Source organism: Myotis myotis, unplaced genomic scaffold, assembly GCF_014108235.1.
Source record: "Myotis myotis isolate mMyoMyo1 unplaced genomic scaffold, mMyoMyo1.p scaffold_m19_p_41, whole genome shotgun sequence".
NCBI lineage: Eukaryota > Metazoa > Chordata > Mammalia > Chiroptera > Vespertilionidae > Myotis > Myotis myotis.
This window is the reverse complement of record NW_023416348.1, coordinates 1,518,073-1,545,022: the sequence shown is the minus strand read 5'-3', so window position 1 is coordinate 1,545,022 and position 26,950 is coordinate 1,518,073. Positions and strand designations below refer to the sequence as shown.

At 69.5% G+C, this 26,950-nt stretch overlaps 2 protein-coding genes across 5 annotated transcripts in view; one reads left to right on the top strand and one right to left on the bottom strand.

The window, feature by feature from the left end:
- CEP170B (centrosomal protein 170B) overlaps positions 1-20,329 on the bottom strand; it is a 23,355-nt gene extending 3,026 nt beyond the window's left edge. For 2 of the 4 annotated variants that reach the window (XM_036306399.1, XM_036306401.1), the window contains exons 1-15: positions 20,189-20,329; positions 16,709-16,839; positions 11,984-12,073; positions 11,328-11,406; positions 10,584-10,642; positions 9,399-9,534; positions 8,281-8,385; positions 7,664-8,140; positions 6,629-7,356; positions 6,210-6,380; positions 5,627-5,717; positions 3,826-5,532; positions 2,211-2,460; positions 397-556; positions 73-216 (exon numbers count right to left, since the gene is read on the bottom strand). In XM_036306399.1, coding sequence (XP_036162292.1) covers positions 73-216; positions 397-556; positions 2,211-2,460; positions 3,826-5,532; positions 5,627-5,717; positions 6,210-6,380; positions 6,629-7,356; positions 7,664-8,140; positions 8,281-8,385; positions 9,399-9,534; positions 10,584-10,642; positions 11,328-11,406; positions 11,984-12,073; positions 16,709-16,813 — 4,302 coding nt within the window. In that variant the 5' untranslated portion in view covers positions 16,814-16,839; positions 20,189-20,329. The remainder of the gene's footprint in view (positions 1-72; positions 217-396; positions 557-2,210; positions 2,461-3,825; positions 5,533-5,626; positions 5,718-6,209; positions 6,381-6,628; positions 7,357-7,663; positions 8,141-8,280; positions 8,386-9,398; positions 9,535-10,583; positions 10,643-11,327; positions 11,407-11,983; positions 12,074-16,708; positions 16,840-20,188) is intronic. The other 2 variants (XM_036306402.1, XM_036306400.1) reach the window with 2 other exon arrangements.
- On the top strand, positions 19,876-26,950 carry LOC118655013 (translation initiation factor IF-2-like). Its single transcript, XM_036306340.1, has 4 exons — positions 19,876-19,993; positions 20,808-21,427; positions 21,619-21,649; positions 26,671-26,950. The coding sequence occupies exons 1-4, from the start codon at positions 19,876-19,878 to the stop codon at positions 26,859-26,861; spliced, it is 960 nt and encodes a 319-aa protein (XP_036162233.1). The 3' UTR covers positions 26,862-26,950.

Genomic DNA, 26,950 nt, shown 5'->3' with positions numbered 1-26,950 from the left:
GCTCCTCCCCCCGCCCCCCGGCCCCGCCCTGAGGGAGCCCCGGGCGCGGCCAGGTCGGGGAGGGCTGCCTGCCTCCTCGCGGTTCCGAGGCCGCGTCTTGTTGGCCAGGGTGTCCTCACGGCGGTCGTTCATGTTCTGGTCCAAGTCCCGGGAGTGCAGGGAGCCGGGCGGCACCTTCTGGAAGTTGAGGCTGGCCTCTGGGATGCGCTGCACCAGCTGGGGGGCCGGGGGCGGGTCAGCGGAGAGAGCGGCACCCCCCCTGCTACGACCCCAAGCCTGGGGCTCAGGGACCCCGGACGCCCCCCCCCCCCATGGAGGCAGGTCCTGGACCTCGTGCTCCCAGGTGGCCTCCGTGAGGGCCCACAGCTCCCTCGGCCCTCGGCCCGGCCGGCTCACCTCCTCGCGGGCAGAGATGGTCGAGGCGGGGGTGCTGGGCATGTTGCCGAGGGAGGCGCTGCGGGTGGGTCCCGGGGGGCCCAGCGTGTCGCCGTCCCCCGCCACGTCGTGGATCTCCCGGGCGAGGATGGCCACGTCCTTCACCAGCGTCTGGCTCAGTCTGCGGCAGGAAAGGGGCAGGTCTGTGGGGCCTTCCCAGCCTGCCCAGCGGGGGGCGGGGAGGGGGGGGCGGGCAGGAGGACTCGATGCTCCCTCTCGGGACACACCCTCCCAAGGATGAGTGCCTCCCAGGGCAGCCGCTAAGCGGGGCATGCAGCCTCCCAAACTTTGCCCAACTGGCCACTGGCAAGGGCTCCCCTGGGAGGCACAAGTCCCGGACGTCGGGGAGGAGGTGGGCGTGGGGGGTGGGTGGGGGCAGGGCCGGGGCAGGGAGTTTGGGCAGAGACACCCACAGGCTCCCAGGCAGGCACCCCCCCCCCTCCTCCTCCGGTGACGGGCTAAACACCAGGGCTGCCACAGAACACGGAGGCCACACAAGCCCTGCTCTGCAGGGAGGGAAACTGAGGCAGGAGAGGGGGCGGGGTCTCAGATGAGGGTCAGAATGGGGCAGAGGAAAAGGCAGGAAAACACACAGAAGCCAGGGACCTCCCCACCACGTAGGGCGGGCCAGGGAGCTGAGCCCCAGCACCAGCTGGCCCGTCTCCCTCTCCACAGTGACACCCGGCTCCCTGAGGCTCCCAGACCACCCAGCCAGGACCCCTCCTGCCCTCCACAGGCCCTGCACGGCCCGATCACTGCTGAGAGAACGACCGCTCGCCCCCCAACACACCTCTCTGCACCCCTGCCCTGGAGGTGGGCCTTCTGCTAAATGACTGCACCCGGGAGCACATCTTTAACACAAACCTTCTCGGAGGCCCGCCTCCCACCAGAGGTCCCCACCTCCCAGGAGCATCGGCATCCACCCACCCATCTCTATCTGACATCCACCCCTCACCCACCCACCCATCCATCCACTCATCCATCCTCCCATCCACTCATCCACCCATCCATCCACTCATCCATCCTCCCATCCACTCATCCACCCATCCATCCACTCATCCATCCTCCCATCCACTCATCCACCCATCCATCCACCCATCCATCCACACTTCCATCCACCCATCCACCCATCCATCCACCCATCCATCCACCCATCCACTCATCCACCCTTCCATCCACCCATCCATCCACCCATCCATCCATCCACCCATCCACTCATCCACCCATCCATCCACCCATCCATCCACCCATCCATCCACCCATCCATCCATCCACCTGACCATCTATCCCTCACTCTTATCCATCCTCCCATCCAATCACCCATTCATCACCCATCCATCCATCCACCTGACCATCTATCCCTCACTCTTATCCATCCTCCCATCCAATCACCCATTCATCACCCATCCATCCATCCATCCATCCAATTATCCACCCACCCATCATCCACTCATCCATCCTTCATCCACTCATCCATCCTTCATCCACCCATCTATTCACCTGATCTATCCCTCACCCTTATCCATCCTCCCATCGAATCACTCATCCATCCAACTACCCATCCATCCATCCACCCAATAACCTACCCATCCATCCTTCATCCACCCTTCTATCCATCCACCTGACCATCCACCCCTCCTCCCTCCTCCCTCCTCCCTCCTCCCATCCATCCAAAGAGCATTTGTGAAGCCCATTTGGGAAGAAAGCCCAGCCCCAGCCCTGCCCTTGGGGGGCTCTTGGCCCCCAAGGGAGGCCCCCCGGCCCAGGGCGCCCACCTGGCGATCTCCGCGATCTCCGCCGTCTGCACGATGAACCCGTAGGGGTCGGGTTCCTCCTCATCGTCGGTGTCCCGGAGGCCGGGGGCCCGGGGCCGGGCCCGGGCGGAGCCGGCCCGAGGGGTCTGCGTGGCTGTTGAGGCACGGGAACGTGTGTGTTTGGGGGAGCCGTGGCGGGAGCCGTGGCGGGAGCCGTACTCCTCCTCCGAGGTGGACGTGCAGTCGGAGCCCTGCTGCCGGCGACGCGCGCCTGGGCGAGTGAATTGGTTCCAGAAGCAAGAACAGAACGGGGCAGCGCTCAGCTCCCGTGGCAGCCAAGGCTCCCCCAGCAGGCCTGGTGCCGCACCCCGCACCCCTGCAGCTGGCACCCTGCACCCTGGCACTCAGCCGAAGTGCCGGCAGCAGCTAAGCGCCCGGGTCCGTGAGGCCACCACCAGCCCAGGCACATGCAGGGCTGGGCAGCCTGGCGTCTCCACGGGCCAGGCTGTGCGTCAGGTGGGAGCTGTCCTGGTGGCAGGGAAATGGTGCCCACACACCAGGTGGGTAAACCTCCCCAGTGGGTTGGCCCAGCCCTGGGTGGCTGAGCACGGCCTGGCCTGTGGGCAGAGCCTGGCCTCACCCCTCGAGACCTCCCTGCACCTGCCTGACCCTTCACCTGACCCTGTGCAGCCTGCTCTGAGCTCCAGGGGGGCCACGCCGTGCACAATAAATACAAGGGGGCGCGGGCAGCATTCACAGGAAGCCACCCCTTCCTCCCATGCACCCCACGGCTCAGCACCGCTTGGAACTAGCTCTCAGGCTGAGCCAGCGTAGCGAGGGGGAGGGGTGTCCAGACAGGGTAGGGGGTGTCCGGGTGGGGGAGGGGTGTCCAGATAGGGCAGGGGTGTCCGGGTGGGGGAGGGGTGTCCAGATAGGGCAGGGGGTGTCCGGGTGGGGGAGGGGTGTCCAGATAGGGCAGGGGGTGTCCGGGTGGGGGAGGGGTGTCCAGATAGGGTAGGGGGTGTCCAGGTGGCAGCAGCAGCAGCAGCAGCAGCGTCTACACCTTAAACCAATTCACTCGGAGCTGCGGGTCAGCCCCCCGTGGGTAAGCCAGCTGGGTAGGCATGAATGTCCAGCCCCCCTGGGCAGGAGGCCGGCTCCGGTGGCCACAGCGGCCCGGCCCCTCCTTGCTGCACACGTGGCTGCAGGTGACTCGGGCAGGGTGGGGAGAGGGACACAGCTGTCCCTTGGCCACAGGGCCCAGGCTCACAGGGCACCCAGGGGCGCCGCACCCCCACAGCGGCGGGCAGTGTACCCTCCCCTGGCCCCAGCCCACACGGACGGCCCAGCCTGCACAAGGGCCTCACACGCCACCAGGGTCCCAGCTGAGGTCCCAACTCCCGGGAACAGGGGGACACACCCAGGTCCCCCCCAGGAGATGGAGGGGCCCCTCCATCCGGGACACCTGGCCATGGCCGGGGTCTCCCGCCCTCACACCAGGCCAGCGGGACACCTGGGGGCTGGGCACCTGCCCGCGAGTCCTCGGTGACACGCCCGCCCACGGATCAGGGCTGCGTGGGGCCTGGGCTGCCCCAGGAAGCTGCCCCCTCCGCCCGCCCGCCCCCAGGGCACTCACTGGGTGAGGAGTAGCGGGCACTGCCCGGGCGGGCCCTGCTGAAGGGCTGGCGGGCGGCCGGGGCGGCGTTGGCGGCCTTCCGGGCGGCGGTCTGGGCCTCGGCCCGGGTGGGCTTGCGGCCCGTGCAGGACAGCTCTGCGCTGCGGCCGGAGAAGCCGGCGCGGGCGGGCGCCGCCTCGGACTCGCTGGGCCCCGTGAAGGAGCCCGCCCGCTTGCGGGGCATGGCCAGGATGTCCAGGCGCGAGAGCTTCTTGGCCTGCTCGGCGGCCGGGCGCCCCGCCGGCTCGTGGCTGGCCGGGGGCCCCCGCTCGCCGTCCGCGGCCTCCGTGTCCGAGGCGTCCCCCAGCCGGGCCCGCCTCAGCCGGGAGGCGCGTGTGGGCCGCGGGGTGGACAGGCTGTTGGAGCGGGTCAGCGCCTGCTGCACCTTCTGGGCGCTGGCCGACACGCGGCCCTGCTCCTCCCGGGCGGCCGGCGACGGCGGCGGGGCGGCGGGCTTCCGGCGAGACCCTGGCCGCCCGGCCCTGCTGAGCGAGGGCGTCTCGTGGTCGGAGGTGGCCGTGTCCGAGCCGTCCCGGGCCAGGCCAGAGCCGCGCTCCTCCTCGGGCCAGTCCAGGGACCCCTGGCCCCGCCGCACGGCCAGGCGCCGCCCGGGCTCCCCGCGGCCCGCGTCCGTCGGGCCCACCAGGCGACGAGGCTTCTCCGAGAGCCACTCCCGGGCGCTGCTCGGGGGGACGCCCCCCAGGTCCTGCGCGGCCGGCGGGGACGGCGGCTTCTCCCTCTGCAGCCCCAGCAGCTGGGGGCTCGTGGGGCTGGGCCCGTTCTTGCCGCTGAGCAGGCTGACCGTGCTGGCCGTGTCCACGTCGGAGTCCCCGGACAGGGAGTCCTCCGGCGGCCCCGGGGCGCTGCCCGCCTCGCCCTCACCCTCAGCCGCAGACTTGGAGAGCAGCCGGGCCTCCAGGGCGGCCAGGGCAGTCTCGGTCTCCTTCAGGATCAGCCGGGTGTCCTGGGAGTGGACGTCCAGGCGTGAGGCCCGCACCGCGGCCAGGTCCTGCAGGAGGGGGTGGCTGGAGATGTTGGGGAGCTGGCCGGGCGCTGGGGGGCCGCTGGCCGGCTCCTTGGTGAAGCTCTCCTGCCGGATGAAGGCTGTGGCCTCCCTGCCCGGGGCGGGGCCCTCGGGCTCGGGCGACCGGCCCGTCTGCAGCCTGAGGGCCATCCTGCCGCTGGCGCTGACGTACACACCGTCCCTCGCGGGGGCGCTGGGCTGGGGCGCCCGTCCCGGGCCCTCGGCCTCCCCCGGAGCCGCAGACGTTTTCCGGGGAAGGGCCGCCTCCCCGTTCTGGTCCCCGATGAAGAAAGCGCTGGGGGCCGGCTCCCCGGAGGTCCTAGGTGAGCACCGGCCCCTCATCCACACCAGCCCCTCCTGGGGGCTCCTGCGTCTCTCCTCTTGGGGGCCCCCGCCTGGCTCGGGGCCCCGCCCCCCATCCGACCCGCTGGCATCACTGAGGCTGTCAGGCTCCACGTCCTCCTGGCCCAGTAGGCGGCCGGCCGGCTCGCTGCCCGGCTCCGGGGGCCCAGGCCCACTCTTCCTGGCGGCCTCAGGGCCAGCGGGGCTGCCCGCCCTGTCGCTGGGGAGCTGGGGGAGCAGCCGCCGCTGGCGCACGGGCACGGCCGCCTCGAGCTCCCCAGCCCTGCGCCCCAGGCCGTCCTCTGCGAAGACAAGGGCAGTGTTCAGAAGGGCCGCCGGCTGCAGGGTGGCACGAGCTCGCCCCCCTGCCCCTGGAACAGCCCTGGAGCCACTTACCCGCCAGACCCGGGTCCGAGTAGCTGTCAGCCAGGCTGGCCCAGCGGGACGCCCACTTTGGACCTCCAGGGGAGCCTGGCACTGGGGGGTCCTGCAGGGAGAAGGCAGGGGTGTGTCTACAGGACGTGGGAGCCCCACGGAGAGGGGCCGGGGCACGAGGGGTGCCCGAGGCAGCCATCCCAACACCTGGCTCACAACGCCATCGCCACATCCGCCACGAGTCCCCCCGCACCAACAGCCAGACGCCCTCCCCTGGGCTGTGGGACCCCAACATGCCACCTGCACCTGGGCCCAGCACAGTGGCTGAGACCAGCAGCCACAGCTCAGCCCAGCCCTGCCCGCGGGCGGCGCACACCCAGGTGCCCAACTGGACTCAGGGCCTCAGCGGCCGCCGAGCCCTCCACACCTGGCCCAGCCACCTGCCAGGGGGCCCGCTTCTCGGGAACGTGTGGGGCCCAGCCTCGTCTGGGGCCTGGAGTCCAGCTCCGGGCAGAAGCAGAGCCTGAGTGAGCGCATGCAGGACCCGATGGCCCCACGTGGACCCTGGCGCTGCCTACGCGTGACCTGCTCGTGGCCTACGTACCTGGAGCTCCCCCTGGGGGGCCACGCTCACCGGCCGGGAGGTGAGCTCCTGCAGCAGGGACACCCGCTGGGCCATCCCGTCGCCGCCTTCCTCTCCGTCCCCGCGGATGACTGGGCGGAAGATGGCCGAGGACGCCCTGGAGAGGTCAGGGGTCTCCAGTACCCCGAACACCTGCGGGAGGGACGGGAGGGACAGCGGCTAAGGTCAGGGCACCTGGACCGCTCAGGCACGCCCCGCCCACCTCTTCCCAGGCACGCCCCGCCCCCCTCCGCCCAGGCACGCCCCGCCCCCCTCCGCCCAGGCACGCCCCGCCCCCGAACACGCCCCGCCCCCCTCCGCCCCCGAACACGCCCCGCCCGCCCGCCCGGGGACAGGGGCCCTGATTGGCCGGCCGGGGCTGGGACCCCAGCGCGCGGCACCTGGTCGATCATCTTGCGGGCCTCCTCCACCTCCTGGTCCTGCGCCTCCGTCTCGATGGTGTAGGTGCCCGCGTCGCTGAGGCTGTCGTCCTCCTCCTGCCTGCGCGCCTTGGTGAGCTGGGGGTCGGCGGGGGGCGGCGGGGGCGAGGGGGCCACGGGACTGGCCCCGCGGGGCGTCAGAGGGGTGGGCAGTGCCGCGGGCGCCTTCTCGGGGCCGGGGCCGGGCCGGGCGGCCGGAGAGCCCTCCCGCAGACACTGGGCCATGAAGTCCTGGGCCAGGCGGGAGCGGCGCCCCACGGAGCCGAAGGGGCGGGCGGCGGCCCGGGCGGGGGCCGGGGGGCCGCTCAGCCGCTCCTCCGTCTTCTCGCGCTTGAGCGAGCTGGCCCGCTGCGGCCCCGAGCTGCCGCCCGCTCCCCGGGGCGGGGCCGGGGCCGGGGCCGGGGCGCCCGCGCGGTCCCTGTCGGCCGGCCCGGGGCCTCGGCGCCTGTCGGGCTTGGCGTCCCCGGGCGGCGCGTGCGTGAAGGACTGGGAGCGCTTCTTGCGGGGCGTGTCTTCGTCGAAAAACTCGATGACGAAGGCCTGCTGGTTGTGCAGCAGCTCCTGGGGGTCCCGCTTGATCTGCCTCTGCAGCCGCGCCTGCTCCCCGTTCTCCACGGGGACCCCGGCCGCCGCCGCCTTGGCCACCGGGTCCTCCGAGTCGCTCTGCGTGCCGTCCTCGTGTTTGTGGCCTGGGGGCGGGGACCCCAACTCATGAGGCCCAGGGGGGCCCACACACCCAGCCACAGCGCCCCGCTCCACACGGGACCCAGCGCACGGGACCAAGGCGAGCACCAGGGACACGCTGGTCACCCCTGAGGGGCGTGCAGGAGGCAGCCGAGCCATGGTTCTACTTCATCGCGGATGCTTCTCTCTCTCCCTCTCCCTTCCTCTCGGAAATCAATAAAAATATATCTTAAAAAAGAAAACGAGAGATAGACACTGACGGAGCTGAGTGGGCCCTGCACCGGGAGGGCCCTGGGCCGCGCGGGCACTCACCCTTCAGGGTGCGGGTGTGGACGGGCAGGTCGCTCTTGGCGCTGTGGCGGTCGTCGCCGGGGCCCGCCTGGCGCAGCAGGCTGGGGTCGTTCTGCACCAGCCAGTCGGCCACCTTGGTCTCCGCGGAGACCACCTCGCCGGGCGCGGCCTTGCCCGGCGGCCGCCGCTGGCGCAGGGAGAACTTGGTGACGTGGTCCTTGATCTTCACCTTGCCCGGGTTGCAGTCGTCAAACTCGATGGTGAAGGAGGCGTGGCTCTGCACCACGGGCGCCCCGCCCGGCTCCACGTCCTTGGTGGGCGCCTCGTGCGCGGGCACCTCGGGGGGCCTCGGCGGTGGCTTCGAGGCCTCCTTCGTGGGGATCTCAAAGTAGCTGGGCTCCCGGCGGAAGGAGTAGCCCTGGGGCTCCGCGGGGGCCCGGAGGCCGGGTGGCGTGCCAGCCAGGTCCCCATCCTGCTGAGCCAGCTCCTTGGGCCGCTCTGGGGAGTCGGGGGGGACACCTCCTCAGGTGGGACCAAGGGCGGCACCCTCACCCACCAACCCCCTGGACTGGCAGCTCCAGGCCAGGCCGCCCTCGGGAGTCCGGGGCTCGCAGGGCCCTGTCTGGCCAGGGACCTACCTGGGTACGGCCCCTCCGGCGGCCTGTCCTCCGGTGGGGCGCCCGCATCGTCCTCCCCCCACCAGGAGGGCTGCCCGTACAGGGGTGTGCGGTAGGCCGCTGCTTCTGCAGAGGGAGCGAGGACTCTGGGTCACGGTGGCCCCAACCAGACAGGGCAGACCCCAAGCTGGGAGACTGGGGTGGGAGGGAAGCCTGGCATCGCCTCCCAGCTCAGCCTGCAGCTGCCCAGGACCCAGCCAGCTGCCGACAGCTCCAAGACTTTCCACGTTGAGGATGACAGCTCATGGCCATGAGCCCACGGCCATGTACCTCCCCAGCCCAGCGGGGCCTGAGCGCCAGGTGGGTGCTGTGGGCAGGCTGGCCTCAGGGGACCACTGTCCTCAGCACCCATCCTGGGCGGGCAAGCCCTTTACCCTGCCCTGGGCCTCTGCCTCCAGAGCCGGCCCGACGGGGAGCCCACATCCAGAGCCTGCCTCTTGCCAAGGCTCCGCAAGGGGGACCCTGGAAGCTGCGTGCCACCAGTCTGACTCGACCGCATGGGGTGCGGGGTGCACGGGTCTGTGTCTGCAGAACGCAGGAATGCGGGCACACATAGTGGGTGTGTCTGTAGAGCTGGAGGGCTGGGGCGTGCACAGGTGAGTGCATGTACACAGGTGCAGGAATGTGGGCACACTGGGTGGGTGTGTCTGCAGGGGGCAGGGAGCACAGGTGGGTGTGTCTGCAGGGGGCAGGGAGCACAGGTGGGTGTGTCTGCAGGGGGCAGGGAACACAGGTGGGTGTGTCTGCAGGGGGCAGGGAGCACAGGTGGGTGTGTCTGCAGGGGGCAGGGTGCGCAGGTGGGTGTGTCTGCAGGGGGCAGGGGGCACAGGTGGGTGTGTCTGCAGGGGGCATGGTTGGGTGTGTCTGCAGGGCGTGTACATGGGCACCTGAGCTCATATGTGAGTGGGTTGTGCCATGGCTGCTGGGGGTGGGAGCCCAGGAGGCTGAGGTGGAGCGGGGAGTCATGGGGCATGAGAGGACTGCTCCCCGTGAGGTGAATCAAGGGGAGCCTGTGGGGAGCCGCGTGGAGGGCAGGCCTGTGTGCGCTCCCGGCCCCGCTGCAAAGCCGTCCGTCGTACCTGTTCCGGGTCTCCGGTCCCGCTCCGGCCTGGGGTTCGAGGACTCGCAGTAAGGCGTGTGCTCCGGCAGGGCCTCGCCCCTCTTGGGCGCGGGCCCCTTGACGCTCACCTGCAGCTGGCTGGTGTACTTCTCGTGCTGCGGGAGGAGCGGTGAGGGGCAGCCTGAGCCCCGCCTGCTCCACGCCCCAGCCGGGGGGGGGGGGGGGGGGGGGGCTCAGACCACAAAGCTTCCGGGGGAGCAGCTTGCTTAGGTGGAGGGGGTGGGCAGCCATACCAGAGGGAAGACTGCCAACCCAGCCCCACCAGAGCGGGGCGGGCAGGCCCCAGACCACAGGGTCAGCCACTCAGGGCTGTGGGGTGGGGGGGGAGCAGTGGCCTGTCCAAGCAGATCGTGAGAGCATATGTATGCATGTGCATGCATGTCTGGGTGTGTGTATGTATGTGCATGCACATGTCTGCCCACGTGCCTATGTGAATGGGTGCTCACTCACATACACATGTCTGCTCATGTACATGTGTGTGCACGAGTATGTCTGAAAATGTACACACGCTTTAGTATGTCTTTGCATGTGTGCGCATGTGTGGGTGTCTGTGCATGTGTGTGCTTGTGTATGTCTGCACCTGTACACATGTGTGTGCGTGTGTGGGTATAGGTGTCTGTGCATGCCAAGGCCACCTGGCTGAGCTCTGCAGTCATCAGAGCTGGGCTCACACTGGCTGTCCCCGCATGGGTCCTGTGGCCTTGGGCTGGCCACCCAGGGTCTGTGCAGAGCCCAGGCTTATTCGGAAAGTGAGCTGAGACCCAGGACCCTCAAGCTGGGCTGCCAGCCTCAACCCCCCTCCTGCCTGCTGCTGGCCACCACGGCGGCCGGATGAGGGTCCTGCCAGGGCTCAGGCTGCTAGGCAGGGCCTCTAGGGCCCCAGCTACACCCACCAGCCACGCCCCCTGTGGTGGCCACGGCAGCCTGGCGGGGAATGAGTCTCCCCACTGGCCGGACTGGGTGACCCTGCAGAGCAGGCCGGGCCGGCTGCAAACCACAGCCAGGCCAGGGCTGTGGGGAGGCTGGGGTGCTGGCCAGGGAGGGTGGGCGGTGGGGAGCGGAGGGCTGGGGAGACACAGGGACACGTGGCCCCGTGGCGGGGGTGGGGGTGGGGGTGGGGTCCCGGCCGAGCGCTGGCACTGACCCTGAGCGCCTCCTCAGGGACGCGGTGCTGCACGCGCTCCAGCACGTACATGTTGGCATGTGGCAGGGAGTTAAGGAGAACGGGGGAGGGGACAGCAGCTTAGCCCCGGAGATAAGAGGCCGCTCCCGTCAGGCGATTCAGGGGGGAGGGCCTGGCATCAGGTTGCCCCTCCCCCCGAGTGTGGCCACCGACCAGCACACCCCCACGTGTACACCGGGCATGAGTCCACACCGCGGGCACAGTCTGCGCCCTGTGCTGCCCCCACTGCAGGGGGTGGAGGGCAGAGGCCACTCCAGGTCCCACACATACATGCCCGAGGGCTTGGGGCACACTGTGCACCCCCCACACCCCCCAGGGCATGGCAGGCCGGAGCCCCCGAGGGCACCCCCCTCCAGCCATCCCAGAGCACCCAAGTCCCGGGGTACCAGGGCCTCGGCCAGCAGCCGAATGTGGGCTGCAACAGTACCGCTCCTGTCGTGTGCACGGCCCCCGCTGCCTGGCGGAAGCACCGCCCCACTCACCGTATTCTGGCCCAGAACACCGGGCCTGCAGCCCCCAGGCCACACGGGCTCTGGGTCCCAGGGAGCGCAGGCCAGCGGGCAGGCGGCAGGGACTGGTGTGGCGTTCATCCCTGCCACCCTCTCAGCCCAGCTGTGTCCGCTGAGGCCCCCACCTGCTCCCAGGATAAGGGCGAGGGTGGCCTTGGGCCTGGGGAGCCAGGAGGGAGAGCGGCAGAAAGGATATCGTAGCCGAAGCGGATGACATCGTTGAGCTTCAGCGTGATATACTTCTGGTCTGGGATGCGCACCTCATTCACGAATGTCTGCGGGGAGACAGGCTGGCTGAGGGGGAGCCGGGCTGGCTGACTCTGGAGCCCCTGGTCCCTATGGCTCTGGGCAGGCACTGCCCTCTGGCACACGGGCACCAGCCGCGAGACCACAGGCAGGACAGATGCCGCCGAAGGTGGGGGGTCGAAATGCCAGGCCTCGCCCGGTGCCCAGGGACGCGATGCAGCCCCTCCAACTGCAAACCCCTGGCCATCTCTCTCTGGGAAACAGACTCTCTCGTCCACAGACTCATGCTGGCCCCGGGCCCCAGCCAGACCCCACGGTGCCCTCAGGAGCAGCGAGCACACGCGAGGGCGGCCCCATGGCGAGGCTGGTCAGGCCGTGCAGGCCGTCTGACTCCACTCCCCACACAGGAGCCTGCCGAGGGGGCCGCCTCCCCCCTGAGCTGAGGTCCTGGAGGGGCCGGTGCACCCAGCAGAGAGGTGTGGTTGGGAGTGGGGTGGGGACAGAGAGGGACAGAGCTGGGGTGAGGCCAGCAGAGGGTGGGGCCATGGAGTGGGGTGGGGCCAGTGCAGAGGGAGGGGCCATGGTGGGGACGGGGCCAACACTCACCCCATTCAAGCTGCCCAGGTCCTTCACCCAGTGCTCATCCCGGTCCTGGTCGTAGTTGATGACGGCATGCTGCTTGTCCACACTGCGGGACTGGGGGACACGGGCGACTTTCAGGTGACCTTCCCTGCTAGGCCAGTCCCAGGAGGCAGAGGCACCCACAGGGGCCCCCATCGTCCCCACCACGCCCCCAACGCCAGCCTCATACCAGAGCCCACGAGGTCCCACCCACACCTCGCACCTGGAGGGTGTGCGCCATCCCAGCCCCCAGATCAGGCCAGAGATTTGCAAGATGCCAGGCCGGTTCCTCCCACCCCCTGGTGCCACCCTGGCCCCTCCCTTCGTGACCAGCCTCCACGGCACCATAGGCCAGTGCCCTCCCGTCCCCGTGGCTGCTCCCAGCTCTGCCTGGGAGGGCTGGGAACCCTCCGGTCCCAGCAGACCCGGCAGAAGCCAGAGGGAGGCGGGGGGGGGGGGGGGGGCCGGGGGGGAGGGGAGAGGCCCACCCAGCCGGCCCCTCGGGGCTCACAACCGCTCCGAGTGACGGACACGTGCACCCGGACGTGGGTGCCGCCTCTCGGACCCTGCAGGCTGTGCATTCAGGCACAGGACTCGCACACCCTGGGCGCCCAGCCCCCGCGCACATGTGCACATGGGTACTTCCGCCCGACACTGCCAATGCTTCCCCACCACCAGCCGCCAGGACCCCCCAGGACAGCAGCCAGCTCCCTCCGTCAGCTGGAGGGCCCAGCCCCGCTTCCCCTCCCCCCCACACACACACACCTCCAGGGCTTGGGGACCAGGCAGGGACGGGTCGGGCCACCGTCCACCGGCTTAGGCACTGGCACAGCCGCCTCACCAGCCGAGAGGCCGGGTCTCAGCATGAGCTGCGCCCCCGGCCCAGGCCCAGGCCCACGGCTGGAGGCCCCGGTGCGTGAGGAGCCACATGTCCAGGCCCAGCCCCAGGAGACGCCAGCACCACCGGCCAGCCCTGGGCGCAGCACATTACCCCGGGGGCCTCCAGGCAGTGCCCCCAGACTCCAGGCCTCCACAGCACACACGGGAGCGAGGGGCCGTGCACTTGCTCCCCGCCGCCTGGGAAGGTGGCCCCGGACCCGAGTCCCTGCGTCACCACACCTCCCGGCCTCAGCTCGCACAGGCGTGTGCCCAGACCCTCCTCGCCTGGGCTGCGGGCCACTATCCAGAGCCCAGGCTTCTCATACCCCCATCTGCCCAGCCTCGGGCACCACCCTGAAATGTCCCACAGTCTGGGGAGCCCCAGGTGAGGCCTCCTTCCTCACCAGAGGCCGAGCCCAGGGCAGGGGAGGTGGGGGTGAGGGTGGGGGTGGGGGTGAGGGTGGCCTGGGCTCCGGCCCCGCCCCCAGCCAAGGTCACTGCAACCAATGGATTCCGAGGCCCCGAGATAGTGGCTGGACCCACAATGATGACACCACCGTGGGAGGCCTGGGGCGCCGCAAGGAGGGAGAGAAGTGAGGGCGGGACCCACACAGCCTCCTGCAGCGGTGCAGGGGTGACAGAGGGCAGAGCACAGTCTGCAGGGCCACCCTGAGCCCCCTGCCCCCGCCCCCCCCCCCAGCCTGGAAGGAACAGGGTGTCCCTGCCCCAGGTGCCCCCCCGGGAAGCTCCCAGAAAGGATCCTGCTGGCACTCTGGGAGCAGCCTGCCTCCTCCCAAAGCAGCGGGGCCCTGGCAAGCAGGGTCTGACCTTGAGACCCACTGCCCTCCCCCGGGCCTCACCTCTGCCCTGTCCTGAATGCCTCAGTGAAGCTGGCACAAGGCCAGCCAGCTCCCGGCCACCGGCACCACCTCCTCACGGCTCCTCGCTCTGCCCCACGCAGGCCTGCTGGGAGCTCGCCTCCCCCAGAAGCCGGTCCGGTGACCCTGCCCGCGGCCTTGGCCAGGGCCTCCCCGGCCTGGCGCCCAGGGCCACTGTGCTGCCTACTCGGGTCCTGCCCCCCGGCCGCAGGGCACTGGAGGAGCTTCCCTGGGAACCCACAAAAATCAGCACCTCTCAGGCCGCCCCACCTCAGGCCCGGTCACTGCCCCTCTGGGCAGCCCCGGGTCAGGACCACGGCTCCTTAGAGCCCAGCCTGGCGGCGGGAGGATCGGCTTACCTCCCCCTGTGCCCCCCGCGCCCCCATCACAGCCCAGGGCTCGGGAACAGGCCAGCTGCCCACTGGGCCAGAGGGACCTGCAGTCTCAAGGAAGCAAACCCTGAGGCGGGCCGGGCCCTGCCTGCTCGTGGCCGGGATCACCCACTCAGGGGCCTCGCCGAGAAGGGGCACCGAGGGGGCACTGGTCTTGGGCTGCGCAAGCTCTGGGCCAGGACTCAGTGGGAGGGGCTGGCCCAGGCCCTGCCACCCCAGGCGACCAGGGGGGCGACAGTGAGAGCACCCTGTCCCTCGCGCTTGGAGGCCACCTCTGATGACTGGCCCTGCAGCCTGAACACTCCCCAAGCGGAAGGCCCCCCAATCCTGGCCACCCCCAGGCAGTGCCAGCGACCCAGCCAGCCCCGATCCGGCCTCACCTCCCTGACCGCCCCCTGGCCTCCCAGCCGCTCCAGACACACACCCCTCACACCTGCACCAGCGCCCACTGTCCTCCTCCGCACCCCTCCCCTGTCCGCCTGCCTCCGCCCCTGCGGCCACCTCTGTCCTGTCCTCCCAGCCCCCACTCGGCCCTGCCGGCCACTCTGCTGCTGAACCTTCCCAGGAGGAAGGTCGGGCTGCCCCTGAGCCACAGGCCCCGAGGCCTCGCAAACTCCACGCCACCCAGCCAGCCGCCCCGGCCTCTGTGGGCTCTGGAGGTCCCATGCCCCCCAGTGGGCCTGGGTCCCCTGCCCGGGACCACCGCCCCGTGCCCACCGTCCCGCTCCAGCAAGATGCCCTGCCACCTTCGGGCTCCTTGGACTTGGCACAGCCCACCCCCAACTGGCTCCCAAAGCCGGGGCTGCCCCGTCCACTCCTGGCCAGGGCTTGTCACCAGGCACAGCTCCTGCCGAGCCCCCTCCCGGACCTGGGGTCGCACCAGGGTTCCTCAGAGCAGGGAGGGCCCCCCGCCCCGCCCCCACCCCCACCCTGGCCCAGGGGAGAGGCCGAGCGAAGGCAGCAGCCACAACGCAGACTCGTGGAACGCTGACGCTCCGAACACAGAACACGGCGTCCGGGGAAGGGCCGTGCGTTCCCACTTTAAAACGGAGCACGGATGTGCTTCCAACACTCGCGCCCGCCGCCCGCGGGGAAGCCCCGCCCGGGCCTGCGATGGGCAGCAGCCAAACCCAGGCCCGCCGCCTCCTGCCAGCTCACCCAGCACCGGCCGCGACGGCCCGGCCTGCGGAGTGTGCGGGCGCCGGGCTGCCCACGGCCGGTCTCCGGGGCAGGATGCCAGCAGACGAACCCCCGCTGCCACAGGCCCCCACCGGGGTGCAGGCATGTGCGACCACGTGTTCACACACACACGCATCCGTGTGTGCACAGGCGTGCGCGTGCCTCTGCACTCACGTGTGCGCATACGCGTCCGTGCACGCATACACACCTGCACCGGAGCTCTGGCGCCAGGCGGACCTGGGCTGTGTCTCCCCCGCTGCCCGGAGTCCAGGCCATGACCCTCCTGCCCAGACCGGGGCCGGCCCGGCTCCCTGGCCTTGCCCCCCCTCTCCACACGGCCTGCCCCTCGCTGAGCAGAGGCCCCTCCCCCACCACATGCACCCCATCCCTAGTGCCACCTTCTTAGGGCAGGTGTGGGAGAGGCTGGGGCCCAGCGCAGGCCTGGTGGGAGGGGTGCCCTCAGGAGGGTGGAAGTGGCAGACAGGGACCCCCGGGCATGGGTAAGGGTGCGGGAAGGGCAGGGTTTGCCCCTGGACGGCAGGCAGGACGTCCACGCTGGTGGGGGCCCTGGTGGAGGGACAGGATGGCGGGTTTCCACAGCCCCGGCCTGGGCCCCTGTGACTGCGGGAGGCTAGGAAGGACAGGGGCGGGGGCGGGCGGCACTCCACACGCACTGCACGCCTGCAGACCCCCCGAGCCTCAGTTTCCCCACATGATGGACAGCCAGGGGCAGACACCCCGGCAGGCCCAGGCCAGGGCCCGGCCCAGCTTGAGGGCTGAGAAGGCCCTGCCGCTCCCACCCTGCTCAGGGCCCCCAGGGGGGGACCCCAAACTCTTCCTGAGCATGACCCCCCAGCCCCTCTCAGCACGCGGGAGGACGCCAGCCCTGGGCACCAGGCCCCACACCCCACCACCACACAGGAGGCGCGGAGAAAGGAGATGCGGCCGGCCGGAGCTCCAGGGCCAGCCCCTCCCTGCCCCGTCCTGTTCCCCAAGAGTCAGGTGGTGAGCCCCAGAAGCCGAACTCGGACTCCCACACCCGGGCCAGAGAATCCTGATGCCAGTCCCAGTGCCCGGCTGGCTGTGGCCCTGCCAGCTCTCCTGCCTGAGGCCGCCCTCTCCCAGGGCACCTCCAGGGGCACCAGCCGCGTGGACAGGCCTGAGGGTCGGAGCTGGCCCCGCGGCTCCCCGCGGCCCACGCTGGCCCAGGAGCTGGACAGACCACTTCCCAACATCATCCCGGGGTGGCCGGGCGCCTGAGTCTCACAGCAACGGAGCCCTGTGGCCACCCCGCAGCCGGAGCGTGCGGCCTGCACACGCCCACCAGGCCCAGAGCCCGCCTGCGCCCAGGCCCCACTGTGCAGCCCCCCCCCCCCGCTCACCTGCAGCATGAGCTCACACTCGTCGCGTCCCACGAAGATGAGCTCCCGCGGGAGCCGGTGGCGGGTGCCGCTGCTGCTCACCAGGAACCAGGAGGTGACGCTCATCTTGGCGCCCGAGAGGCCCGTCAGGCCTGGGGGTGGAGGGGTGGTCAGAGCGGCTCCCTGGCAGCCCAGGCCCGACCGGACCCCTAAGCCCAGCACAGACCCTGCCCCTCCGATGCCCAAGCTCCGCCCAGAAACACCAGGCTCCCCCACCCCAGGCCCCAGCATAGCCTCCCTCTCCTGTGGGTGCTGCAGGGGTGAGTCTGGGCATCGGCGGCACGGCCTGCATGTGGACCCACAGATGTCCCCGTGACCTGACCAGAGGCCGCTCCCCACAGTCAGGGTCCCCACCATGCCAGGCCCTCGGCACCCCACCCTCCCAGGACACAAATTCTCAGCCAGAGGCTCCGCTTCCCTGAGCGGGCACTCTGGGACCAGCCCTGGGCACAGGGGCTGGGGGGCAGCTGGAGGCAGGACGCTGACCCACCAATGCTCCCCACACTGAGAGGAGACCACACACCCCTCAGCGGCCACTGTGACCACCTGCAGGCGCCCCCTGGCCAGGCCAGGGCTGTGGTTGGGGCATCAGGCAACCTCTCCAATGCCCAGGAGGGAAGGGGTGCCCAGGGGGGAAGGGGTGCCTGGGGGGAAGGGGTGCCCAGGAGGGAAGGGGTGTCCGGGGGAAGGGGTGCCCGGGGGGAAGGGGTGCCCGGGGGGAAGGGGTGCCCAGGAGGGAAGGGGTGCCCAGGGGGGAAGGGTGCTTTGGTGCCAAAGGTCCCGGAGCATCAGCAAAGGAGGATTTGAGGGCTGATGTGGTCGGACAGCAGGGGGCTGCACGGTGGTTTGAGGGGCACAGCGAGGGCAACCTGAGCAATGACAAGGGCCGATGTCACCCAGCCACCAGCAGACACTGCACACGCTCGCCACGAGCAGAGCTGTCCCGGCACCAGCACAGGGCACGGGCTCCAGGTGTGTGGACACACCTGCCACACCCATGTGCATGTGGCCTGGAGCACCACCCACATCCCACAGTGTCCTGGCCACTCTCCTCTGCACACACTCACACATGCACACTTGCATGGCACATTCACACACTCACACATGCACACACGCACACTTGCATGGCACATTCACACACTCAGACTCACATGATACACCTGTACCAGCACTGCACACTTGCATGACACACTTACATGACACACACATGCATACCCACAGTGCACATACTACACATACATGTTCCCCACACACTGTATGTGTGCACACTGCACACACACTGAACACGGTGTGCACACACTACACACATGCACACTACACACACACGTACACTGTACACACACTCATACAAGCGTGCAAACCAGATCAAATGCATCCTGGGGCTCTCTTCAAAAGGAGAAGCTGTGAGTGACAGGAGGGTCAGGGAAGGCTGCTGGGAGGGGACACCTGAGCGACACAGGGGCAGGCGGAAGTGGGTACATGGCATGGGGGGGGGGGGCATTCCAGGCAGAGGGAACAGCCAGGGCAAGGACCTGGGCCTCCAGCTCTGGGAGTCGGGTGGCTGGTCCTGGAGCCAAAGGGGAGCCCTGAGGCCCAGCCTGAGTGCAGGACCCGGCACAGGGGTCCCACGTCCACGGCCTGACCCGTGTGCAGAACAGGCGGAAACTCGCTAGGAGCTGAGTCAGTGACCGGGAAGCTGCTGGTGCCGGCACCGTGGAGGTCCCAGGCCCTGTCCCCGTCCCTGCAGGCCTACACCATGGAGGTCCAGTCCCGTCCCTGTCCCTGCAGGCCCCCATCATGGAGGTCCAGTCCCGTCCCTGTCCCTGCAGGCCCGCACTATGGAGGTCCAGTCCCGTCCCTGTCCCTGCAGGCCCGCACCATGGAGGTCCAGTCCCGTCCCTGTCCCTGCAGGCCCGCACCATGGAGGTCCAGTCCCGTCCCTGTCCCTGCAGGCCCGCACCATGGAGGTCCAGTCCCGTCCCTGTCCCTGCAGGCCCGCACCATGGAGGTCCAGTCCCGTCCCTGTCCCTGCAGGCCCGCACCATGGAGGTCCAGTCCCGTCCCTGTCCCTGCAGGCCCGCACCATGGAGGTCCAGTCCCGTCCCTGTCCCTGCAGGCCCCCATCATGGAAGTCCAGTCCCGTCCCTGTCCCTGCAGGCCCGCACCCAGAGGCCTCTGCTACCTCCCAGGCGGGCAGCGGACCAGGCCAATACCAGGCCCCACCCAGCTGTGAAGGCCAAGGGACCGAGTGTCCCATACCCTCATGATGCTGGGCAGGCAGATCTGAGGATGTGGACACTTTGCCTCAGGAGAAGACAGCTCCGTCAGTCAGAGCCCTGTCGCCCTGGGCCCCCGGCACTTCCCCAGGGCCCACGGGGGCTGCCACTGGAGACCAAGGGGCGGGCACCACCCAGGCCCCTTCAGTCCTCGGAGGCCTCCACAGCCCCAACTCCTCAGAAACCCCTTCAGGCCGTGGGGGCACCCCCAGCCCATCATTGCTTTCCAGCCCTCAGCCCCTACCCCTGGGGGTCCCACACCTGCCACCACCTGCCCACGAAGGGCAGGAGGCAGAGACCCCACCCAGAGGAGGCCACAGCCTTTGCGTGTGGCCAAGGGAGGCCCAACCCCGGCCCAGCCACGCTGCCTGGGAGCCGGGTGCTCTGCCACCCCGCACGTCCTAAAGGCCCGGGCCCTCCCGGGCCATGGATGCTCCCCAACAGCCTGCCCCCGCTTCCAGGCTGGGCAGCCGCGTTGCTAGGAGGGAATAATAAACACCCCAAACGTGTCCCCTGGCCCCCCAGCCAGAGAGCCACCGCCGGGGCGGGGGGGGGGGGGGGGGCGGGGGTACAGGCTCTGGGGCTGGGAAAGGCGAGGGACAGGGGCCGGGAGGGGCCGGGCGGGCGGCTGGAAGGAGCAGACGGACGGAGGCCGGGACGGGCGTGGAGAGGAGGCAGGGACGGCAGAGAGACGGCGGCGGCGAAGGGAAATCAGGAGACGGAGGGGAGGAGGAGGAGGGCACGGGGAGGGACGCGGGAGCAGAGAGACCAGCCGGGAGGCGGCGGCGGGAGCGCGGGCCGGAGGGGGAGGGAGGAGGGCGCCTGCTCCTGAATCAGCGCTCCCGGGCGGCCATGGCGAGCTGGTGCCGGGCCCGCGCCCCTTCCCAGGCCGCGGAGACGCGCCCGGCGGCCCCGCCCAGCCTGGCGCAGACCTGGGCCGTCTCCGCAGCGCAGGGACCGGCCCGGCCAGGTGCGCCCGCGGCCCCCACCCGCGCCTTTGTCCGGCCCGGCGGGGACTCCGATCGCTGCCCTGCCCCGGCCCCGGCCCCGGCGCCGGTCCTGCCCCCGCCCCAGCCCCGGCCGTACCCCCGCCCGCGTGGCCCCCGGGCGCACAGGTGCGGGCGGCACAGGCTCGGGCGCCGCGGGCGCAGGCGGCGCGTCTTACCTGCGGCTCGGCCCCGGCCTCCCGTCCGGCCGGCGAGCGCGGTGCCCGGGGCCGCCACCTAGGACCTGCCCGGCGCGGCCCGCACGCGCGCGGAGCCCCGGCGCAGCCCGGGCTGAGCGGCGGCCTCGGCCTCCCGCGGCGGGTCCCTGACGTCTGCGGGCGCCCGCCCCGCCCCGCCCTCGCCCGAGGCCCCGCCCCGCGACCAGACCACGCCCCTCGGGCCCGTCCCGCCCTGGCCCCGCCCCCAGGCGTTCTGGTTGGGCCGGGCCGGGCTCCAGGTGAGCGCGTCCCCGGCCCCCGCGCCCCCGGCCCTGCCCCCGCCCCAGCCCGCGGACCCGCCTCTTCCCGGCTGCGCCCGGCCCGGTGCGGTGGGAGCCCGGCGTCCGGCTGCCCGCGTCCTGGCCCCGGGCCCGGGGTTAACGCTTAACCGCGCCGGGGGAGCCGCGGCCCTGCCTAACCTTTGGGCCGCCCGCCCTCCCGGACCTTCCTCCTGCGCCCCCGGCTGGACGCGATGCAGGGCCGTAGGGGACGCCACCGGCCGACCTTCGCGCCGACCCGGGGCCGACCCGCCGGGGGCCGGGGTGGGCTGGGGCCGGAGGGCTCGCCGCGCCTGGGTGAGTGCTCCGGGCTCTGCCCCGCGATGGCCGCTACGACGCGGGTGTCCGGTGCCGCGGGAGCCGGGACGGGGGGCCCCGGGGCGTGGACGGCGTGCGAGGCGCCGGGCCCGGGGGTCGCCCGACGGGAAGTGAGCCCGAAAGTGGAGGCCGGTCCCGGGAGGCTGGGCAGGTGAAGCCTGAGCGTTCACGGCCACGGCCGGTCCACCCCGCCCTGCCCTCGGGCCGGCTGCCGCCCCCTCCCGGCCGCGCCCGGCATTGCCCTCCGGCCAGGCCCTGCCCTGGGAGCACCTGGGAGCACCTGGGTGTGGAGCCCCGCCTGCCGGGGGAGCGGGCCCTGGGCGGGTGCCTGCGGGCTCACGGGGAAGACCGGAGGGGGGCGGCAGGGGCGGGACCTGTGCTCGGTGATCGAGGAGTTTGGACCCCATTCCAGGGACTGGGAAGGAGTCTGACGCGCGAGGCCTGCAGGGAGGGGTGGGGGGAGCGCTGGTCTGGGGGCGGAGGGCCAGGTGTCCAGCCAGAGGCCAGGAGGGGAAGGGGGTCGGCTGTTTTTCCTCCTTTGCCCCCAGACCTCAGGGCAGCATCAGGGACCCCAAGCCCCACCCTCCACTCCCACGGCTTCCGGGTGAGTTTGGCCTCCAGCTCAGAAGTGGAGGGGGGGTTCCCCAGCTCTCCCTGCTGGGGGATGTCCTGCTCTCCCCGGGGCCCTGGGACAGCCCCACCCAGGGCTCCCAGCACCTGCTCCAGCACCTGCTCCAGCCCCTCGTCCACACGTGGCAAATGGTCCTTCAAAAAAGTTGTTTTCCTTCTTTGCAGCTTTCCCTGCCAGGACCCAGCCTTCCTCCAGGTGAGGGGGGGGGGGGGCCCAGTGGCCACCTGGACCCCTGCTGTCAGTGGGGACAGGTGAGAGCAGGTGTGCAGGGACCGGGCGCTCAGAGCTGGACCCAGAGGGATGGAGAGAGCTGAGGGCCTGGCCAGCGTTTGGTAGTTCAGCTCGGAGCCAGGGGAGCAGGTGTGGGTGGCACTTGGAGCCACGAAGGGGGCGGGGGGAGAGAGAAGGAGGTAGACCCAGCCAGGAACCTGCAGGGGAGACCAGGAGGAGTGAGGCCACAGCCCCCCCAGACGGACCCACACACTGCACGGCACCAGTGAGAAAGCACAGGGTGTGTTCATAGCACGGAGCCGCGTCTGAAGTCCGGAGGAAATACAGGTGCGAGATAAACGGCTGAGCACCAGGGACCGGCACAGCGTGAGACTGAGAGCAAACTGTGATTGAGACGTAAAGCGTAGCCCTGCCGGCTTGGCCCAGGACGGAGCGTCAGCCTGGGGACTGGAGGGTCTTGGGTTCGATTCTGGTCAAAGGCACGTACCTCAGTTGCAGGCTCGATTTCCGGCCCAGTTGGGGCGTGTGCGGGCGGCAGCCAGTTGATGTGTCTCTCTCATCGATGTTTCTCTCTCCCTCCCCCTCCCTCCCACTGTCTCTAAAAATCACCGGAGCTCGGCCGGCGTGGCTCAGCGGTTGAGCATCGACCTGTGAGCCTGGAGGCCATGGTTCAGTTCCCGGTCAGGGCACAGGCCCGGGTGTAGCATGATCTCCAGTAGGGGGTGTGCAGGAGGCAGAATTTCAGTGATTCTCTCTCATCGTTGATGTCCTCCCTCTTCCTTCATCTCCAAAATCAATAAAAATATATTAAAAAATAGAAATCAGTGGAAATAAAGACCAAATAGTCTGCAGGGGGCGGGGAGTTAAGAAGAAAAAGAATAAATAGTCTGAAAGGACTTGAATAGACGGGTCCAGAGCAGAGGCCGAATGGCCAACCAGCACATGGGAGGAGGCACAGGCTGCCCGTCAGCGGGAAAACGCACCCCAAAAGGGCCCGGGAGACCCCTCGCTCCCGGGAGGATGGAAGGATGTGCTGGCGGGGGTGTGGGGAGAGGGCCCCCTGCCCTGCGGGGGGGAGATCCGTGGTGCAGCCTCCGTGCGGAACAGCGTGGAGGGGCCTCAGAAGCTAGAAACAGACCACGTGACCAGCAGTCCCACTCCTGCCACCCGAGGAGGCAGCAGCCACGGCAGTGATGGCAGAGCGCTAGTGAAACCGGCCGTGCCTCATGCCCTCGTCGGGGAAACTCGAATCCGTGCCGCTGAGAATGGAGCTCTCGCCCACAGTCCCGCAACACGGGAGGCGAGGGGTGGGGAGACAGGAGCCCAGTTATGCTGGGTGCGCCGGGGGCTCGGGTGGGGAGACGGTGCCTGTTGGCTTTCCAAAGGAGTTTGGCGTCCACCCCCGGCGTCCATGCTGCACCCAGCACAGGTGGGATGTCATCCAGCTGGGATGCCCGTCCATCGGGGGCCCCAGCTGCGTGGGCACGACACGGCAGCTCCCTGGGCTGGCACAGAACCACCTGGAATTCTAGGCGCGGGCACTGCCCCCTCGCTCGCTTCACTGCCGGTCCCAGGGGTGGCCTCTGTGGGCGGGAGCTGGACCTGGGTTCCGGTCTGCCCTTGTCTCTACCTGAGTTGGAGTGTTAACGGGGATGAGATGGGCTGTATTCCTCAGGGGGGATGGGAGCCGGTGAGACTCCAGGGGGAGCCCAGCAGGTCTGGTGGACTCGGGGCCGAGGGCACCTGGCTTCAGGGCCTGGCAGGGGCCTAAGGTGGTGCCAGGGGCTGGCGGGGGTGGGCAGAGGCCCCGTCCAGGGGTGGGAGTGGGCCAGGGGACGAGTGGAAGAGAAAAGCAAGGTCGGGGGCAGAGGCTTCCCCCCACCCCCCCACTCCCATCTCGGGGCCCTGCAGCCCTTTGAAGCTCTGGGCTCTGCAGGTCCAGGAGGGCTGGGGCTGGGGCTGGGACCACGCGCAGGACATCGGCCACGTTCCCTCCGGCTCCTGAACCCCATACCCCGCCGTCTGGGACTCGGGCCAGGGTCTGCGTCTGCACTGTGGCCTCCCTCTGTCCCTTTCCCTCCGTGTTTGCGTTCAGTCACCAGCTTCGCTCCCCTTATTAAAGGCTCTGGCCACAGCCCGGCCAGTGTGGCTCAATGGGTGAGCGCCGACCCGTGAACCAGGAGGTCAGGGTTAGACTCCCGGCCAGGGCACAGGCCCGGGCTGCGGGCGCGATCCCCAGTGGGGGGCGTGCAGGAGGCAGCCGGTCCATGATTCTCTCTCATCACTGATGTCTCTCTCTCCCCCCCTTCTTCTCTGAAATCAATAAAAATATATTTAACAATAACGCTCTGGCCACAGCCTAGCCCTTTGTGGCTACGGGAGGCGGCGGCCCCAGCACTGGCTGCTGACAGGTGACGGCAGGACCCGGTGGAGAAGCCAGCGGTGACCGGCCCGGAGGCCGTGCTGCCTGCCCGGGGTCCGCCCGCCTGGCACGCCTGGAGGTGAGCCCGGGCCGGCTGTGCCAGGAGCCCAAGGACTCTGCGCTCTGGGGCTGCTTCCTGGCCCCGGGTCCTGGGCGGCTGCCCGGGTGGGTGGACCTGTCCGGCCAGGGGAGGGCAGGATGGTCGGCGGGCCCGGCCCCCGCTGGGGAGCCCTCGGCTTGGGGGGGTGTCTGCTGCCTGGGCACCTGGGGCAGCGGCCCAGACAGGCCCCCCTCGGCCTCGTCCGCATCGTAGTGGCGGCCCAGCTGCCCTCCGCCTGCTGGTCCGAGGCCCAGCCTGAGGCGAGTGATCCCAGACAGCAGGGGGCCAGGCCCACCAAGCCTCCGCCCGGTGGGGTCCACACCCCATTATTCGCCCAGCTGAGGCCCAGCAGCAGGGCTCCCCCCTCACTCGAGGATGGGGTGCAGCCTTCCAGGGCCGGGCTGTGCAGGGCAGTCAGTAGCCCCAGGACACGAAGCCCGAGGGCAGGGGCGGAGTGGAGGGGCTGCCAGGCTGTGTCCCCCAGCCCTCTCTCAGACGCCCCCCAAACCAGGGAACCTAGAGCCAGGAAGGCAATAACCCGCCCCCCTCCAACCACATTCAGGCCCCGTTGGCCCCTCTGATCCCCACTCCTGGCCACAGGCTGGGGGGCTGGCCTGTGCTGAGTGACAGGGGGTGGGGGGGGCAGTTGTCCTCCGTTGTCCCCTCAAACTCTGCTCAGGGTGCAGGCTCATCATACCAGCCCCCACCTGGCCTGCAGCTCCCACAGCGGACGGAGCAGGTGAAGGACTGCGGGACCCTCCCTGCCTCCGTGGCCCTTCCTCGGAACGAGCCATGCCCCTGCCCCGCTGCTCCCGGCTCAGAGGCCTCAGCGCCCCTCCCCCCCCAGGTCTCAGCGCCCCCCCCCCCCGCCTCAGCACCCCCCCAGGCCTCAGCACCCCCCCACCTCAGCGCCCCCCCACCTCAGCGCCCCCCGGCCTCAGCGCCCCCCCCAGGCCTCAGCACCCCCCCAGGCCTCAGCGCCCCCCCACCTCAGCACCCCCCAGGCCTCAGCGCCCCTCCCCCCCCAGGCCTCAGCGCCCCCTGCCCTCAGCGCCCCACGCAGCACGGAGCTGCCTGCCCAGTACCTCCCTCCCCCCCCCCCCCAACAGCCTGGCTCTGCGCTGCCAGAGGGGAGCGTGGCCAGAGGGGAGCGTGGCCGGGCCCAGAACTGAGTGTGGGCACTTGCCCCACTTTTTTTTTTTTAAATTAACGTCAGAGAGGAAGGGAGCGGGCGAGAGAGATGGAAACATCATTGATGAGAGAGAACCATGGATCAGCTGCTCCTGCACGCCCCACACTGGGGATCGAGCCCAGGCATGTGCCCTGACTGGAATCGAACCTGGGACCCTTCAGTCCGCAGGCTGACGGACTGTCCGCCAGGGCTGGGCAGGTCTCTAGCGAAGAGTGACGGAGAGGCCTGCGAAGGCCCCATCAACGCCTCTTACCGCACCGAGCTCACCTTTTATTCAGCAAAGGGCCTTTTTATTTCGGCTCACAGAATGGAACATTTTGTTTCACGTCTCAGATTTATTTTACACTAGAGGCTGGGTGCACGAATTCGTGCACGGATGGGATCCCTCGGCCTGACTGGAGACCGGGGCCTATTCGGGCCCTCTCGCCCAGTCCCACTTGGGGCCGATCAGGGCCGGCCGGCTGTGGGGAGGGACCAAGGGGAGGTTGGCTGCGGGAGCGCAATGACCACCAGGGAGCAGCTCCTGCGTTGAGCGTCTGCCCCCTGGTGGTCAGTGCGTGTCAGAGTGGCCGGTCGTCATGGTTGCTTAGGCTTTTATATACATAGGTTGTTAACACTCCGCCTCACTGTCCTCTGTGACATAGTCTTTGTCTAGTTAGGAAATTGTAATAAGTCAGCAAATGTTTTAAATGTGTTACAGCTGCATTTATAGATATTGTTATACTGAAACCATCTTTTTTTAAAAAAATATTTTTATTGACTTCAGAGAGGAAGGGAGAGGGAGAAACATCAACGAGGAGAATCATTGATCAGCTGCCTCCTGCAGGCCCCCTACGGGGGGTCGAGGACATGTGCCCTGACCGGGAATTGAACCTGGGACCCTTCAGTCCTCAGGCTGATGCTCTATCCCCTGAGCCAAACCGGCCAGGGCTGCAGAAACCACCTTGAGTCCCACCACGCACAGCGGCCGGGGTCCGCTCTCCCATCCACACCCGGCCGGGGTCCGCTCTCCCGTCCAGGCGGCGCCCGCATCTGGGTTGCAAGTTGCACACGCATCATGGTGCCCGGTGCTGGTGACCCGCGGGCGCCACGGGCTGGACGCCGCCTCCGTGGGTCGGGAGGGGCCCGCAGCGCCGATCTGGAGCCAATGTTTCTCTCTGGAGGCGATGGAGGGACCACGCTCCTCCAGCGCGAGGACCTCGGTGCCGTGGGCAGGGCTGTCCGCACGCGCAGGGGAGGTCCTGAGGTTTTTCTTAATTTATTTCATCCAGTTCTCCAGACGTGGCCTCGCCTCCGGACGGATTCCTGTAGGAAACGGGGGACTCCTGACCCAGACGAGAAACAGCAATGGAGAACGGCCTTGGCAGCAGTGGGCCGAGCCCGCGAACCCGGCACCAGCTCAGGGGGAGCCAGCAGGTCACGGCTGCGCAGAAAGTCTACCAGGGGTGGGCAAACATTTTGACCCGAGGGCCACAATGGGTTCTTAAACTGGACCGGAGGCCGGAACAAAACCATGGATGGAGTGTTTGTGTGAACTAATATAAATTCAAA